The sequence below is a fragment of the Nicotiana tabacum genome, chromosome 21 (assembly GCF_000715075.1).
Source record: "Nicotiana tabacum cultivar K326 chromosome 21, ASM71507v2, whole genome shotgun sequence".
NCBI classification, from domain to species: Eukaryota; Viridiplantae; Streptophyta; class Magnoliopsida; order Solanales; family Solanaceae; genus Nicotiana; species Nicotiana tabacum.
Window position 1 is genome coordinate 99,659,515 of NC_134100.1, and position 18,954 is coordinate 99,678,468.

Consider the following 18,954-nt stretch of genomic DNA (forward strand, 5'->3'; position numbering starts at 1 on the left):
CCTTCTTTTATATTTGATGACACTGAAGAAATATTTAGAGCATGAGTCCCCTTCATCTCTCCATTGAATGTTAGCCTTTTGTAGAAGGATACTCTCTTGTATACTCATGTATCTGGTGTATTCATATTCTTGTCTATTCTGGTCAGTGGGATCTATATCCATAGTGAGTTCTTGTTCTGTCAAAAGTTGTTTAAAAATTTTGACTTTCTCAAAAATATCACCTATAGAACTCATAGACCATGAACTTAGTTCTTTGGCTAGTTTTTTTTAACTTTTCTTGGAGGATTCTCGTGGGAATGCTCTCAAAAGACATGTTCCATACATTTTGCACTATCTCCTCAAAACCAGGTTGAGAAGTCCAAAAGTTTAGAAATTTGTAGTACTTGGTATGGTTACGATTATTAGTGGTGCATTTGATGAGGAGCACATTATGATCTGATCCTTTCCCAGCCAAGTGTGTAACTGTTGTATTTCCCATAATATCAGCCCATGATTCATTTAGTAGGACCCTGTGGGACAACTTCACTTAATAAATAAAGAAGAAATGCAGGGACCAGACCACATAAAAGTCCACTTTTAGGCCCACTCCTTAATAAATTAATCAAAACCCATTGAAGGTGGTCCTACTCACATAATACTATAATCAGAAAGTAACACAATTGGAAAAAAATTTACCTATTAAACGATAGAAAAAGCTCAGCTTTGGGACCAAAAGAAACCCTAAACCAGCTACCAAAACAAAAAATCACGTCGGGACCAAAAATAACTTTACATCGAGACCACATCAATAATAAAGCATGCAAACACTTGAAGCAGACAAAAAATATGAATATATAGAGTGTAAAGTATAAAAATAAATGTATGGGTGTCGATTAAACACAACAAATCGAAACCCTAGAAAACAGAAATAACACACAAAATATTGAGCAAAAAAAGTTAAAGAAAGACAAAACGAACCCTTTTCATGGAGAAAAATATTAGCTTTAGAGCATTTGCAGTGAAAATCAATAATTTTCGTCTAGGTTCCAACGGAGTCTTCTAGAGAGCGAAAGAGAAGAGAGTGTAAAGTGGTTCACTAACTTAGGTTCGTGTATTTTTAGTTGGAAAAAGGGTCGGTCAAGTATGTGGGTCGGAGCAGGTTCGGTCCAATTTGGATTATTAAAAAGAACTAGATGGCCTTAAGCCTTACATCAATGCCACGTGTTTATTCGGTCTGTTTAATAATGTAATGGCAAGGAGTCTTTTGACCCGAGAGGGACAGAACAACCCTTTACCGTTAATAAAACATCCGCCACTAATAACACAGTTGTCTTCCATCCGTTCACCTCCACCACCGCCGCCGCTGTAGATCTCCGGAGTCAGGTCACAGCCTCAAACGACAACGTTTAACTCATCTCAACAATCTCTCATGGCCAGCATTATCGTCCCTCCTTCCTCTTCACAATCTTTCGTCATTCAAATCAATGCCAAAAACACATCTCTCTCACCTCGTCCTCACCAAAAGACTCTAGTTTTTCCAATTCCCTCCGCCTTCGGAGGCTCTGCTCTCCGAATCAGAAGTGAAAAATTGCTCAAAAGGATGCCGTTTGCTATATCACAGAATAGTTCTGCTACCTGTATTGAATTATTGGATAATGATGAATGGACTAAGAATCCGATTATTGTGATTGATAATTACGATAGTTTCACTTATAATCTCTGTCAGGTAATGCTGAACTTTTTGAATCAAGAATTGATTTTTGAATATAAATGAATGTGGAGATTATTCTTTTAATATTCCTTCAGTTCTTGCCTTATTCGTGTAATTTTAAAGGTTAATGAAGCTTGATAAAAGAATTGATATTGGAAAATTGAAAAAATGACAGAATTTTATACTGAGTTAATCTTAATTTTGAAGTATTTGAAGCCTGAGAATAAACTGATCTTTTTTTGAAACTGATCTTAGAACATTGAATATGGAGTTATTATCTTAGTTTAAAAAGTTAAGAAAATAATTAAATATTATCTTACTTGTCTTAATTTTGTCCTTCTCTTTAAGTATGTTGCTAATTAAGTATATTGAAGTTGGAGCTTAATATTGATTTTGGAATACTGAGGCAAATTATTATTTTGGTGTTTATAACTTGTTTTTGAAGTATATGGGAGAGCTTGGATGCAATTTCGAAGTTTATCGAAACGACGAGCTTACCGTGGATGAACTGAAAAAGTAATGCACAAAGTTACGTCTGCTTTTTAATTTTTTTTTTTATCAAGCTGTTGTAGTATAGTTACAATATTTACACTTTACCAAGTGGAAGCTAACTTGCACATGCTGGTATGGGGCTCAGCAACCTTTATATCTGAGACCTTTGGTTTCCTTAACTAATTAACTGTTAGATTAAGGCTGCATCTGCATTATCTAATTTTGATTGGTGTTTGTGTGTTCTGGATCCGCTGCCATGATCACATTCAAATTTTGAGCTTGCACATTTAGCGTATTGAAAATTGTAGGTCTGGATGATAACTACACTATTATCAATTCTTTTGAGCTATAATTTCTTGGGTGCGTATTTGTGTGCGCACAATTAACAGTGCAGATAAGCAGACAAAGAAGAAAATTGAATTGCTTAGTTTTTCGGAAATGAGATGCATATGCACTATAGGTTTAGTTTCTAAGTCAAATGATTGTTTATTTCTGGTTTATTTCATCAGGTTCCCATGATCTAGAGAGGAACTGCTTTTGCAACCAGATGCTTATTTGAAATTGGTAAATTATAATGAGAAAAGGACTAGGAAGTAAATTTTAATTGCAAAGATAATCTGGTGGTTTTCCGAAATTGTAGCAAAAAATGAGTTCTCGCACTCCTTGAAACTGATTAAGTTGATACCATGTGGTTTTTCTTTAATTTCTTGTAGGAAAGATCCACGGGGAATACTGATATCGCCTGGACCTGGTAAGAAGTTACCCAAAAATATCAAGTTATCATTTTCCTTTTCTTGGAACTTATGGAAAGATCGGTACTTCCGATCTAATTTTATTTGGGATTAGGTGCACCTCAGGATTCAGGGATATCTTTGCAAACTGTACTGGAGCTTGGACCAATTGTACCGTTATTTGGTGTTTGCATGGGTTTGCAATGCATTGGAGAGGCTTTTGGAGGTGTGTTATTGAATCAACTATATTGGAGTTTTTGTTGTTTCAATAATTGGCCTATCTGATGGATAGTTTGTTTCCATTCTATTTTAAAAAAAAGGTTTATAGAGGCCTTTAAAACGTTACGTGATTTCTTCCCTATATGCCTATACCTTGGTGGAATGGTCGAGGTGTGCACAAGCTGGCACGATCACCATTGTTATAAAAAAGGAAAAGAGTTTGTTATCCCTTTCCAATATCGAAATCACAATCGCCAACTACATTTGATCGAAGAAAGTTTATTGTCACGTGAATTGCATATATTGTACTGCATGGTATATGCATAAATTATTAGATATGTACCATATTCATACACTTAAGTGTCGCTTGTTTTGGAACGACCGAAATGAGTCCTATAGTGTCTTAAATTTTTCTGTTCTGCTGACTGGTTAGACCAGAGAAACATAGCATACTAGTAGAATATCGTAATGCTTTGAGGAGAACTGGTGAGTTGCGCAAAAGAATAGTTAAAAGGTATTTAAACTTTTGAGTATGAATCCTCTGGGAGTATTATTTAGGTTTGGAAAAAGCTCTACTTTCTTCTTTCTTTTTATTCAAGTAGTTAATTGTGTGTTTCACTTCCCTAATCCTCTTTCATTGAATTTGTTCCTTTGCAGGAAAAATTGTGCGTGCTCCATACGGGGTGATGCATGGGAAAAGCTCCCCTGTGTATTATAATGAAGGTGGGGAAGACGGCTTATTTGCTGGGCTATCAAAGTAAGCTCTCCTTAATCTGATAATTAATAAGAAATTTTTCTGAACAAATTGCAGTTTGGTCTTTCTGATTTTTTTAAAAATCAAGATAAGTGAATTTCTCCATTGAATGTTAAGATCATCATTTCCTACAAGTTACAATTAGTTGCCTTTGCAATTGATACGAGCTACATCACCCCTACAATTTGAACTGAAGAAGACTAACAACTATGACACAACAGAAATGCTGTTTCCACTAGACCAATGAAAACTTGTAAAGTAGATATTCAATTGACATGTACACGAACTCGAATTCAATTTGTTTGCTTAACTGGTGTTGTTAACACCACTTTCTACCTCTTGTCCATCTTTCTTCCCCTGCATTTCCTTTAAGACCTTCCTTTAAGCTGAAAAGCTTCCACACAATAGAGAATCTGTTATAGAATGATTGGCTGAGCAAGTGGTAAAGCAGAATGGGCTTGTCATCTTTTGCCTTTAGATTCGGTGCTTCTTTCTTTGGACCAGCAACAATCAAGCTTGTGCAATGGATCCAATAGCAGGTGTTATCTCAAGGTGCTCTACTTGAACATGGTGCAGTAGTGGCCTGAGTGTCTCAAGTCTTCAGGCGGAATTGGAAATACTTTTGCTAAACTTTTCTGATCGACCACCCCATGATTCGTGCGAAGATGAAATCTCATAAGTTTCGGTTTGCCTCTCTAAGAGTTCTCCTTCAACACTAGCAATAATGGGAAGTATGCCCACCGGAGGAGATTCAATAGAACCTCTTAGTTTTCTTGAAACATAGATGATAACCAGTGATGCCAAAAGTACTAAAGCTGCAAAAACTTCAATGATAATTGCGTTATTCAGTCCAATTTCCTTGACTTATTCCTCTGAGTCTATTTCAATGTCAAAGCTGCTGGTTTCAAAGTCTGTGTCACAATTTTCCAAACGCCAGTTAGCTTCTTCAGCTCCTTTTATTTCTGTCTCCGTTAATTCTTCTCCAATGCTTTCCTGTGAGATTCTTCAGAAACAGCCTCTCTACCTCTACGAGGTAGGGGTAAGATCTGCGTACATACTACCCTCCCCAGACCCCACTTATGGGATTCCACTGGGTATGTTGTTGTTGTTGCTTTCCTGTGAGATTCTCTTGACCTGCTCAACCTTGTAGTTAGCTTCTGCCTGCTCAACTTTGTTGCTTGAATGAGCAAACTGCGCATTTGTGCGAAATACTTGAAATCTCATCAAGCAATGCTTCAAGGTTGATGGTCTCTGGTTCTCTTGATTAGGATCCTTCTTAACAAGAGCTTGACCCCTCTGCAGCTGCTCTTCAGAACCTTCAACTTCTTCCTCATCCATTTCCTTGGAACTAGTAACTTTACTCGCAGCTTTTTAACATGGTTTCCTCCTCTTCATTACCATGTACAGTCGCAGTAACTTCAACCTCTGTGCTGTCGGTCCTTTTGTGGCTGAGTTGTTTTTTCCATTTTATGAGTTGCTATCTTCAAGAAACCCACTATATCTTCAACAAATTTGACTGCCTTAAGTTCATAGTGATCTCTCTTTGACTCAACTCCAGAAAACCACTTTAAGAATACACAGTCTTATCCATATATGAGAACTCAGTGGTGGAGTCCCTTTCTGTGGAGTAACACCGTTCATCGTTCTTCATGCTTGTCTGTGCATTTCACCCAAGAAACCAATAATGCATTTCTCCGGACAGTAGAATCACTCTCTTGTCGTCCTTTCTTTTTCACTCTGACTTTCTTTCTTGAAACATTTTGGTAATGGTAAGGGTGAGCGAATAACAAATTCGCAGGCAGTGGAGGGACAAAGAAGATTTCGTGATTGTTTATAAGGTGGTCTTTAATCTGTCTCTTAAATGGCTGTCATTGTATGCCTCCTATCTTACATTAAAGGAACAACTTTTGCAGCAAAACAAATTTTGCTTTCTTCGTATTTTAGCATACCAGTTGTTTTGTCGCTTTGTTATCACTTTATGTGCCAACACATTCAAATACAATTTTTATTCTTTACTTATACAACTCAAGCAAAGAGAGAACTTTGCAGATACTTCAAGACTTACGATTGAACTCTACTATGTCAATTTTGGTGAGCATAATGCCTCCAAAACTTCCTTTCTTTTTAACCAAACTACCTCTTTTGGTAAATTTCTATCTTGACTTCATCTTTTCATGAAAAAACCAAAAGCTCTGCCTTACCTCTCTATGCATCCAAACAATGGAAGGGCAGAGGCCTTTGGTGTCCTGTCCAGTCAAGAATTGGGGCCTCACAATCACTAGCCAATATGCTTTTCTCTCATGTCTTTCTTCGTTCATGGTTCGATATTCTGGTGTTTTCCAGCAAGCCTTCCGAAGAGCTCTAGTTTTGATTTGTGGGATCCTCTTCTTACATATCAAGCATTTTTACAGAATTTTCTATCGCGCAACTTTCCCATCCACCCACTTAATTGGTTAAAGTAACTTGAATTCTACCTTATGTCAGTCTAAGAAATCCTTGTAATATCACTTCTATTATCTTAAAATAAGTGGAACTTTGTCTGATTTATGCTGACATTTCGATATTACCTATCTCATTTCAGCCCATTCACAGCTGGTAGATACCACAGCCTTGTAATAGACAAGGATACTTTCCCCAAAGACGCTCTTGAGATAACTGCGTGGACAGAAGATGGTCTTATAATGGCTGCTCGTCACAAAGTTTATCGACATCTACAGGTAAAAATTTCATCCTTTATGAACAAATTAGAGCTGTTATCATTCTGCTACGGATTCATTGCTCTAAGCTATCTATTTGACTTGGTGAAGAGTCTTAACATTTTGAAAATGTTATATGGTGATGTGAATTAATAAAGGAAGAAACGAGTATGTTTAAATCTGATCGATTGTTTGCATCTTGCTTGTTTAATGTAGGGGGTGCAATTCCATCCTGAAAGTATTATCACAACGGAAGGCAAGACAATAGTTCGCAATTTTGTCAAAATGATAGAGAGGAAAGAAGAAGCAGAAACTCAAGACTAGACCCTCTATATTCAATTATTCATGTACAATATTTGTGATTTTGCCTAAATAACCTATTCAAAAGTATGTACTTTTTCCTTGTTGTAAACTAGCAAAGGTAACTTAGAAGTTGTCAGTACTTGTATTCTTCTTCTTGTCATGGATTTTGAAAAAAAATGGGTTAAATGGATTTAGGCGTTTATCTCGTATGGTTAGCTTTTTGTTTTAATTAATGGAATTTTAGAAGGTTTCCTTGAGTCATACTTCATATAAATTTTGTTTCTAAAAGGTAATTTTTTTATTTTTTTTGTGAAAATATGTAAATTTTCTGAAATACAACTCAGACTTGGATTTTCTTTTTGTCTTTTGACATCACCATTGCGTATATCAAGAATATACAAGCCTATTGAAATCGAATTTCGATTAAAGAAGGACGAAGATTAGCATTATAAACAACTCAGGATGAATTTGCACAAACAATTATATTCCTTTATTCATACCAAAAGAACTACTTTTTGGTTAAACCTAATTCAGTTCGATTGGTGATAGCAATGTATTAAAAAATCAGATAAATAAAATCCGACGTGAGTGCACTTATTCCAAATATGATTGGCCAATTCGTATGTTATCTACTTTTAGGCAGAAACCAAATCCTACATTTCTTTTCTTGGTTAATAATCACCAAAAAATTGAACGATCAATAAACTAAAGGTTCGTCTCCTTACAACCTACTCCTATGTCTGGTCTAAGGCTTGTTAACCAAACAAATCAAATAATATATTTATTTGTGATATGAAAAGGGAATAATACAGTTAATTACCAAACACCGTATGCATATATCTAATTTAGGTATTGATGGATTATCATTATAACAAGTCGGACTTCCTCACGAACTGGTGGATATTCTCATATACTTTAACGTTTTCTATAACTATGGTGTCCGGGACAACTTCTGCGCACCTCGATTAATATTTTTGACTTTTTTGGATTTTAAGTTTTTAACCTACTAAAATATCTAATTTAACTTCCTTCATGTATAGCCTTTCATGTAAACAACGCTGTTTGTTTTAGAAAATATATTAAGTTATTATAACTTTATAAGTTCTAAGAGTTGACTATAATATTTTATTGGTGTGGAAAAACAGCTATATTCTCTTTACTTTTTGCCATCCCTACCCCATTATTTTTGTTTAAAAATTGTGGAACTATTTGCTGCAATTATCTATAACATTCACTTGATACTTTTCTGATTTTCTGTTTTTGTTTTCATAATGCCTTTTATCATTTTTGACAAGGGCGTTATCCCATTCGAATAAACTATATAAGAAATTTAATCACATACTCTTGATAAGATCTAATGAGCATATTGGGCTATATTGGAATTGGATTGAGATGTAAAGGAAGTCTCTTGCTTGGAAAAAAAATATTAAAGAAAAAAAATTATACGATGACAGATACACATTTGCAAATTGTTACTTATCTTTAGGTAAATAAAATTTATTTTGTTTCTCCCCTAACTCGGACACTCATGTCATTTAACAGATAGTTACAAGTAATTATTTATAACAAATGGAGCCAATAAATGTTAGAAATCTATATTCGAAAATATATTCAAAACCAGTAGCAATGGAAAAAATCAAAAATGTAGAAGAACTGAAAATAAATCCGGGCCCACTGAATTCACAATGTTTCCTTAAGGAACTTAATCCCCTCCTAGTACCTGAGGTTTAAGATTATTTTCTCTCAGGATAGAACGGATAATCTCACTGGTGTAGCGGTACTTCAAACCCCAGTGATCAACGAACTCAAAGAACAGTAGTAAATCACACTTACTATTTTTTTTTCCCGTTAAAACAATGCAGAAAGAAGGAGAAATCAGAATTTTCGTAAGAAAAATTTGAGGGAGAGTTTATGTATTTATAGCCAAAAAAAAAACATTGGGTTATACTTAAGAGTTACAACTCTTCATGTAAGGTTGCAACTCAAAATGGGAACCGCCAAATTTAAATTATAACGGAAAAATTAAAACGGAGGAAAATTAAATTACCGTTACAGTAACGGTCTAATTTGGATTAATTAATATTGCGTTAATATTAATAAATAAATTTGGTCCAAAAAATTAATTAATCAATCGTTTGACCAAATCCGAATCCGAGCGACAACGACGGTGACGTCGCGAGGCTTGCCTTCTTCTCAACTCTTTAAGAGGTAGAAGAAGAGTAATTGTATATATACCCATCAAAAGTCTTTTTCGTCTCCAATATGGGATATCCTCTAAAGGCAGTCAAACGGGGACAAGAATAGTGACCTTACGCCAATAAATAAGAATTAGATTGAAAATTTAGTTCTCACCAGAACTTTACCTTTCTCTCTTAAACAAAGGGTATTGTTAGATCTTCATTATTAATCTTTAGAAAAAGACAAAAAGAAATACATATTACTAGTTTTTTAGCCAAACTTAATTAATAATGAACTCAAAATCATGTCAAAATTGGGAATGGAACTAATTGTAATTTGTTTTGTATCAGTTAATATGAGTCATTCATTTGAGCTATTTGTATTATGATCGATAGGCGATGGAACCAATTTGTAAGAGTTGGGGAAAAAGTGTCAAGAACCCAAATATCCTTCGTAGGAGGTCGTGATGATACCTAGTCTTTAAAACTGGGTAAGCCTATCAATGCGGAATAATGATAGATATCTGAAATAAATAAATTACAATTCAAATAATTACAACTACCAAAACCTAGTAGAAATAAGTCACAAGCTTCTAAGAATTTATCCTCAATGTCTTTATATATCAAGGTCTAAAGAAAAATAAAGAAGCAACATGTACCTGGATCTGCACAAAAAGATGTGCAGAAGCGTAGTATGAGTATACCACAGCAATGCCCAGTAAGTGCCAAACCTAACCTCGGTAGAGTAGTGACGAGGTCAGGTCAGGCCCTAATGGAAAATAAATAATGACATGGTAAAATGTTTAACAATATAATAAGATAAAATGACAATGGAAATGAATCAAGTAGTATGTCACCATTTAATTACACCAAATAATGACAACTAATACCTCGTGGAAACAAAACAGAATTCTTTTCAGCTTTAAGAAAATCGCCATAATAATCAAAGGCAACTGCGGCCATAAATCAATATCAACAAGGGCACTCCCGAGGTACCGCCTCGTAGTCCCAAATCATAAATAAATTTACAATATCTCATTTCTTTATATCACCGCGGGAGCCTTCATAATTTATTTTAAAGAAAATATTTTTTTCAAAATAGCATCCCGCGTTTTAGCCATCTTTATCACACCGCATGACTTCTAGTAGTTTCCCCTACTGGCCACGCATATCAAGCCACCCTTATCTCACCACATGCGTTTCAACACCTAAACCTTATACTACCGCATGCGTATCAATATCACAATATATCATAATTTGCACCTCAAGTGCCCAAATATTTTAATTTGCTAAAATAAATCAACAACAATATTTTTCCATAATAAAGTGCTCACGGCTCATGCTAAAATAATTTATGATAATATTTTTCTACAATAAAGATCTTACGGCTCCATCACAATTAGTACGAAAAGCTTACAAAATATTCAGCAAATATAATAATTCACAAATTTACTACCTCGTTTTAAATATCAAATTTTTTAAATGTAAAATACTTCATTTTTAATAATATTTAAATTAATAAATTCATCCTTCAAGTAATGCACAGAACAAAAGAAAATAGATTTTTAACTAAACAGGTAAAACACTTAGCAGGAATAAGTCAGGCAAATTTAAAATACGAAAATATATTACTGACGATGAATATAACAGAATAAAATAATTTAATATTTATGCAACAATGCTCTACAAAATTTAAAGACATAATCTTCCACATTTATCCCGTGTACACACTCGTCACCTCGTGTACACAACTTTCAACACGTTACAATTATCACATCAATACCAATCCTGGGGGAATTTCCCTCCCCCCTCCCCCACAAGGTTAGACAAGTTGCTTACCTCGACTTGCTCCAATTTAACCAAGTAGTATGCCTTTTTCTCGACTTTCCGACTCTGATCGACTCGAATCTAGTCATAATTAATTCGATACAATCAACAAAAATTATAGAATCAATTTCATAAGAAAATACTACATTTTTCAATAAAAATTTGAAATTAACTCAAAAATCGCATGTGGTGCCCACGTCTCGGAATCCGGCGAAAGTTACGAAATATGAACGACCATTCAACCACGAGTCCAACCATACCATTTTTACTAAAATCCAACATCAACTTGACTTCCAAATCTCAAATTCTCATTTTGAAATACCTAGGCCCAAATCTTCTAATTTCACCTTAAAAACATATAATTTTCCAGTGATAATCCAATATAATTGACTAACAATGATCACATGTGACTTACCTCAAGTTCCTCCGTGAATTCTCTTTGAAAAATCGCCCAAAACCGTGTTAAAAATGTCCAAAATGACAAAAATGTCGGAACCCCTCTGTTTTTGTAATCTGTCAGGGCTTTCGCACTTGCGATGCACGTGACCGCATCTGCGCTTTCGCAGATGCGAAGGCCTCCCTCGCTTCTGCGATCCCTCGTCCGCATATGCGGTCTCCCAGATGCGGCATTTTCCTTCGCATCTGCGGCCATTACCCACTCGCCCCTTTTCGATTATGCGCTCCCACGCTCGCTTCTGCGAGCTCGCACCTGCGAGCCAAATTCCGCAGGTGTGATTGTATCAGTAGGCAGCAGCAAGTTCAATTGTTCTAAGTCCAAATTTGATCCGTTAACCATCCGGAACATGCCCGAGCCCCTCTGGACCTCAACCAAATATACCAACAAATCCTAATATATCATACGAACTTAGTTGAGTCTTCAAGTCACATCCAAAAACACTCGGTCTCCCAAGTCACTTCCTCGACCGGATAACCCCTCCACTGAACCTTCACGGAAGCAATGTTCTTTGACCTCAGCTTTCGAACCTGCCTGTCCAAAACAACTACCGGTTCCTCAACATAAGATAGATCCTTGTCCAACTGAACTTAAGTCTAACATATGATACGGATCGCTGTGATACTTTCGAAGCATAAAAACATGGAATACTGGATGAACTGCAGAGAGACTAGGTGGTAGTGCAAGTCTGTAAGCTACCTCTCCAACTCTTTCAAGAATCTCAAAAGGCCCAATATACCTAGGGCTCAACTTGCCCTTCTTCCCGAACCTCATCACACCCTTCATAGGAGAAACCCGGAGTAAGACCCGCTCACCAACCATAAATGCAACATCACGAACCTTCCTATCTGCATAACTCTTCTGTCTAGATTGGGCTGTACGAAGTCGATCCTGAATCAATTTAACTTTTACCAAGGTATCCTGAACTAAGTCTGTACCCAATAGCCTAGCTTCACCCGGTTCGAACGAACCCACTGGAGACCGGCACCGCCTACCATACAAGGCCTCATACGGAGCCATCTGAATGCTCGACTGGTAACTGTTGTTGTAAGCAAACTCCGCAAGTGGTAAGAATTGGTCCCAAGCACCCCAAAAATCTATCACACATGCACGAAGCATATCCTCCAGTATCTGAATAGTGCGTTTAGACTGCCCGTTCGTCTGAGGGTGAAATGTTGTACTCAACTCTACCCGAGTACCCAACTCACGCTGTACTGCCCTCTAGAACCGTGATGTAAACTGCATACCCCGGTCAGAGATGATAGATACCGATACGCCGTGAAGTCTGACAATCTCGTGAATATAGATTCGAGCCAACTGCTCGGAAGAGTAGGTAATCATCACAGGAACGAAATGAGCTGATTTGGTCCGCCTATCCACAATCACCCAAACTGCATCAAACTTTCGCTGAGTCTGTGGAAGCCCAATAACAAAATCTATAGTGATCCGCTCCCATTTCCATTCTAGAATCTCTAAGTTCTGAAGCAATCCACTCAGCCGTTGATGCTCATATTTCACATGTTGACAATTTAGACACCGAGCTACATACTCCACTATGTCTTTTTTCATCCTCCTCCACCAATAGTGTTGTCTCAAGTCCTGATACATCTTTGTAGCACCCGGATGAATGGAGTATCGTGAACTGTGAGCCTCCTAGATAATCAACTCACGCAAATCATCTATATTAGGCACACATAGCCTGCCCTGCATCCGTAATACATCGTTATCTCCAATAGTGACTTCCTTGGCATCACCGTGTTGAACTGTGTCCTTAAGGACAAGCAGATGGGGTCATCGTACTGACGCTCCCTGATACGATCATACAGAGAAGACTGGAAAACCACACAAGCCAAAATTCGGCTCTGCTAAAAAATATTCAATCTAACAAACTGATTGGCCAAGGCCTGAACATCCAAGGCTAAAGGCCTCTTCGCTACCGGTAAATTTGCTAAGCTGCACAAACTCTCCGCCTTACGACTCAAGGCATCGGCCACTACATTGGCCTTCCCGGGATGATAGAGAATTGTGATATCATAATCCTTAAGCAACTCCAACCATCTTCGCTGCCGCAAATTAAGATCCTTCTGTTTAAATAGATGTTGTAGACTCCGGTGATTGGTGTAGACCTCACAATGGACACCGTACAAATAATAAAATTTTAAGGCATGGACAATAGCTGCTAACTCAAGGTCGTGGACCGGATAATTCTTCTCATGTACCTTTAACTGTCTGGACGCATAGGCAATCACCCTACCGTCTTGCATCAACACTGCACCGAGACCAATACGCGACGCATAACAATACATAATATAAGACCCTGAACCTGTAGGTAATACCAACATCAGGGTTGTAGTCAAAGCTGTCTTGAGCTTTTGGAAGCCCTCCTCACATTCCTCGATCCACCTGAACGGAGCACCCTTTTGGGTCAATTTGGTCATAGATGCAGCAATAGAAGAGAAACCCTCTACAAATCGGCGATAATACCTCGCCAAACCAAGGAAACTCCGGATCTTCGTAGCTCAGGACGGTTTGGACCAACTCTGCACTGCTTCAATCTTCTTTGGATCTACCTTGATCCCTTCGCACGAAACTATATGACCCAAAAATCTCACTGAATTAAGCCATAATTCACACTTTGAAAATTTTGCATATAACTTATTTTCTCTTAAAGTCTGAAGCATAGTTCTCAAGTGCTACTCATGATCCTCCTGACTCCGGGAATACACCGGAATGTCGTTAATAAATACAATGACGAAAGAGTCAAGATAGGGTTGAAATACACTGTTCATTAAGTGCATAAATGTTGCTGGGGAGTTGGTTAGCCCAAATGACATTACAATGAACTCATAATGACCGTACCGAGTCCTAAAAGCAGTCTTCGGGATATCTGGCTCCCGAATCTTCAACTGATGATAGCATGAACGCAAGTCGATCTTAGAAAACACTCTGGCACACTGAAGTTGATCAAATAGGTCATCAATACGTGGCAATGGATACATGTTCTTCACTGTAACCTTGTTCAGCTGGCGGTAATCATACATATACACATAGAACCATCCTTCTTCTTTACAAATAAGACAGGAGCATCCCAAGGCCACTAGGCCGAATGAATCCCTTATCAAGCAAATCTTGTAACTGTTCTTTTAATTCTTTCAACTCTGCTGGGGCCATACGATATGGTGGAATAAAAATGGACTGAGTGCCCGGTAAAACATTAATGCCAAAATCAATATCCCTGTGGGGTGGCATACCTGGGAGATCCGCTGGAAATACATCAGGAAAATCCCTTACTATAGGAACTGACTCCATGGTAGGAGTATCAACACTAACATCTCTCACATAGGCCAGATATGCATCACACCCCTTATCAACCATTCGTTGAGCTTTAAGAAATGAAACAACCCTGGTAGGAACATGATCCGAGGTACCTCTCCACTCTAGCCGCGGTAGACCTGGCATAGCCAACGTCACCGTCTTGGCGTAACAATCAAGAATAGCGTGATAGGGCGACAACCAGTACATGCCCAAAATAATATCAAAATTCACCATACTGAGCAATATTAAATTAGCTCTGGCTTCAAAACCACTGATAACAATTAAACACGACTGATACATGCGGTCCACAATAATAGATTCACCCACGTGTGTAGATACATAAACAGAAGAACTCAAGGAATCACGTGATATGCCCAAATACATGGCAATATAAGATGATACATAAGAATAAGTAGAGCCTGGATCAAATAAGACTGATGCATCTCTATGACAGGCCGAAATAATACCTTTGATAATAGAATAGGATGCAACAGCCTCTGTCCTAGCAGGAAGGGCATAATATCTGGCCTAACCTCCCCCTCTAGGGCGACCTCTACCTGTCTGACCTCCATCTCTGGCTGGCTGTGCATGTGGAGTGGCAAATGGTGCAGTAATCATGGCTTGAGAAGCCTGAGGGCCCTGTGGAATGGGTGGGGCTTGAGAAATCTGTGGAGGTGCACCCCTCCTAAATCTGGGGCAATCTCTCATGATATGACGAGTGTCACCACACTTAAAATAAGCCCTCGAAGGATGTGGCTGCTGGGACTGGCTCGGGCCTGATCAACTAGACTGCCCACTGAAAGCACCCCGTACAAGAGGTATAGTAGACACTGGTGGTGTGTAATATGGAATCTGAGGTTTGGGAGTAGCCGGAATACCACTGAAAGCTGGAAGTGCTGAATGAATAGGATGGCTCACATAAGCTCTACCATGACGGGCTGTAACTGGGGCACGAGAATTATTATATGTGCCAGAATCTCGGGGTCTCTTAGCTTCCCTCTCTTCCCTCTCCCGAGTCCGCATACCTTCAATCTACTAGCAGTTGACACCACCTGTTGGTATGTGATGTCCATCTCTAGCTCTCGGGCCATACTGAATCTGATACTAGGGTGGAGACCCTCAATAAATCTGTAAACCCGCTCTCGAACAGTAGCAACTAAGGCCGGTGCATGCCTAGCCAACTCACTAAATCGGACGGCATACTCTGACACGGTCATAGAACCCTGGCACAACTGCTTAAACTCGGGGAGCCATGCATCTCTAAGACTTTGAGGAACATACTCCCTTAAGAACATAACTGAAAATTGAGTCCAAGTGAGTGAAGATGCCTCAGCGGGACTATCTAACTCATATGCCCGCCACCACTAGTAGGTTGCTCCTCTAAACTGGAATGCCGTGAAAGAAACCCCACTAGAATCCACAATATCCATAATACGAAAGATACGGTGACATTCCTCCAGAAAACCCCGAGCATCCTTTGAAGCTAAACTGCTGAAAGTGGGAGTGTGTTACTTCTTGTACCTCTCGAGCCTGAGCTGCTCCCCCTCTGAAACTGTTGTCCTAACCTCAGGCTGAACTGGGACAACTGGCTGCACTGGTATAACCTCTGAGGCATGGTTATCTTGGGCCCGTGGCTTTAGAGTACGGACGGCGGCAGTCTGTGCTCCTCCCCCGATCTGAGATGTGGCAGGAGCAAGTGGAATTAACCCTGCTTGAGCTAGAGTTCCAAACATGCTCAAAAATTGGGCAAGAGTCTCCTGAAGTGCAGGAGTACTAACAGGCGTCTCAGGTGCCTGCTCTCCAACTGGAGCTACTGGTGGCTCTGGTGCAGCAACTCTGTCACGATCCAAAATCCCACCACAGGAGTCGTGATGGCACCTTGTCTCTAAGACTAGGTAAGCCGATTTCCATTGTATTTTTTTAAGCCATATTTTTTTTTGAATTAAATAAATAATCAAAACTAACAGCGGAAATACTTACAATATACAACCTTCCAAGACTGGTAGTACTAAGTCACGAACTCTAATTGAAGAAATAGAATGATCACGAGGATCGAATATACAATACTTTTTGATTACAAATTAACAGTACAATGAAATGAAAAGACTCCAAGGGACTGCGACTACCAAACAACTCTACCTTGAATCCTTACGATCCCGCTTCAACTTTGTCAAGTCCGTTATATTCAATACCTGGCTCTGCACAAAAATGTGCAAAAGTGTAGAGTGAGCACACCACAGCGGTGCCCAGTAAGTATCAAGACTAACCTCAATAGAGTAGAGACGAGGTACAGTCAAGACACTCACTAGTCTAATAACTTGTGCAATATAATATACAAAATAATAGAAAATAAATAATCATAAAGGCAGGATAAAACAACCAGTGATATGCACAACAGACAACAAGAATATCATTAATATCACTCAATAATTAATAAACATAATTACACCCAATTAAATCAAGACCTTCAAATAAATGTCTTTCACATAGTTCTTCCAGATAACTCTCTTTCAAATATAATTTTCTCAAATAATTATTTTTCAAATATAATTCTTTCAATAAATCTTTTCAAATACAATTTCCTCAAATAAATATCTTTCAAAATACAATTCTTTTATATAATACTTTCTAAGTAAAACTTCTTCCAAATAAATATTTTGAACATAATTCTTTCAATTAAAAAGACACCATGTGACACATCATTTCAAAATCATCAAAATACGGGTCTCAGCCCATTTTTATATTTTTCATAAATACGGGTCTCATCTCATTTTCATATTTCAACGGTACCTCATGCCCATAATTAAATCATCATATCTGCCTGGCACCTCGTGTCCTCATTTCATATCACAACTGCACAGACAATTCACGTGCCAAATATCATTATCATTATCATTTTATCACAGCACCTCGTGCCGACATTTTATATCAGAACTGCACGGACAATTCACGTGCCAATATCCCCATTTCATATCAAAATTCACGGCACCTCGTGCCCACATTTCATTTTATAAAACGCCTGGCAATAACCACAGGCTCCCAATTTCAATATAAATCAGATTATTATCAATTTACTAACAACAAGACAAGTTGCACAAGGTATAAAAATAAACACAAGAAAATCACAACATCACATGAAAATTGTCAACACCACAACCCCACATCATCACATATCGTCCCTAACAATAGCCACCCTTATTGCTCCTATTGCCACCCTTATCGATCCTATAGCCACCCTTATCGCTCCGCCCAGACAATACCTATAGCCACCCTTATCGCTCCTATAGCCACCTTTATCGCTCCGTCCAGATAATATTCCTACAAACACAATAGTGAAATGCCACCCATATAACCACATAATATCAACGGTGAAATGCCACCCTTATAACCACATAATATCAACGGTGAAATGCCACCCTTATCTCCCCAAAATAACTACTCACACAACACAACAATTTACACGAAAAATTATCACAGCAACATAATAAAATTAATTTATATCACAATTTACCCAATGGCCACAACCAAATTCCAAAGATATGACAAAATCAATTAATTTCATAACAAATAGCCCAAGGCTCCACACAATGTATATAACACCCAAAAATAATCAATGGAGATAGAAATTACTCAACATAAAGCAAAGTATTCATTAAATTCCAATTTTCAATAATTATATAAATACCTCTTCTTAAGCTCATTTAATTAATTATTTGCAGAGGAAAATTCATATTGGAATTAATTTCCAAGAAATATTAAACCAAAAATACTCACGAAATTTCATAAATATTTCAAGTAACAATCACATCAAATTATCATATAAAAATAAATTCAACAATAAGGATTTAGGCATGGCAAACAGATGATTTAATAATTTTTCACAATTTCCCAATTTACTACACAAAAATGCCTAAGACTTTAATTCAATGAATTTTTGCACGTATAATCCCGAGTACGTACTCGTCACCTCGTGTACACGACTTTTCACATTTCACAAATGGCACATAAGACTCAATGCCTAAGGGGTAATTCCCCCACTCGAGGTTAAGCAAGACACTTATCTTTTTGAAGTTAGGCCGATATTCCAAAATAGCCTTCTTGCTTGAATTGACCTCCGGACAGCTCAAATCTATCCAAATTAATTGTATAACTTCATTAAAATTCATCGAAAATAATTCCGGATAATAATGCGTCGACTTAAAATTTTATTCCAAAAAGTCAACAAAAGTCAACGCGGGCCTCGCCCATCGGAACCCGACAAACTTTTCATGAAATCCGAACACCCATTTCGATACA

At 37.8% G+C, this 18,954-nt stretch overlaps 1 protein-coding gene across 1 annotated transcript; it reads left to right on the forward strand.

Moving 5' to 3' along the window:
• The first annotated feature begins 1,244 nt into the window (after window positions 1-1,244).
• Window positions 1,245-7,083, forward strand: LOC107821559 (anthranilate synthase beta subunit 2, chloroplastic-like). The gene is made up of 7 exons (XM_016647986.2): window positions 1,245-1,705; window positions 2,136-2,206; window positions 2,896-2,933; window positions 3,029-3,139; window positions 3,790-3,889; window positions 6,468-6,603; window positions 6,799-7,083. Exons 1-7 carry the CDS (start codon window positions 1,409-1,411, stop codon window positions 6,904-6,906), a joined length of 861 nt encoding a protein of 286 aa, XP_016503472.1. The 5' UTR covers window positions 1,245-1,408; the 3' UTR covers window positions 6,907-7,083.
• Window positions 7,084-18,954: the final 11,871 nt, after the last annotated feature.

What these genes read in the sequence shown, in the direction of transcription:
- LOC107821559 (XM_016647986.2), top strand. Translation starts at nt 1,409, where the DNA reads ATGGCCAGCATTATCGTCCCTCCTTCCTCTTCACAATCTTTCGTCATT. An exon ending in CATTGGAGAGGCTTTTGGAG is followed by an intron (nt 3,140 to 3,789) that starts GTGTGTTATTGA and finishes GTTCCTTTGCAG; the next exon opens with GAAAAATTGTGCGTGCTCCA. An exon ending in TTATTTGCTGGGCTATCAAA is followed by an intron (nt 3,890 to 6,467) that starts GTAAGCTCTCCT and finishes ATCTCATTTCAG; the next exon opens with CCCATTCACAGCTGGTAGAT.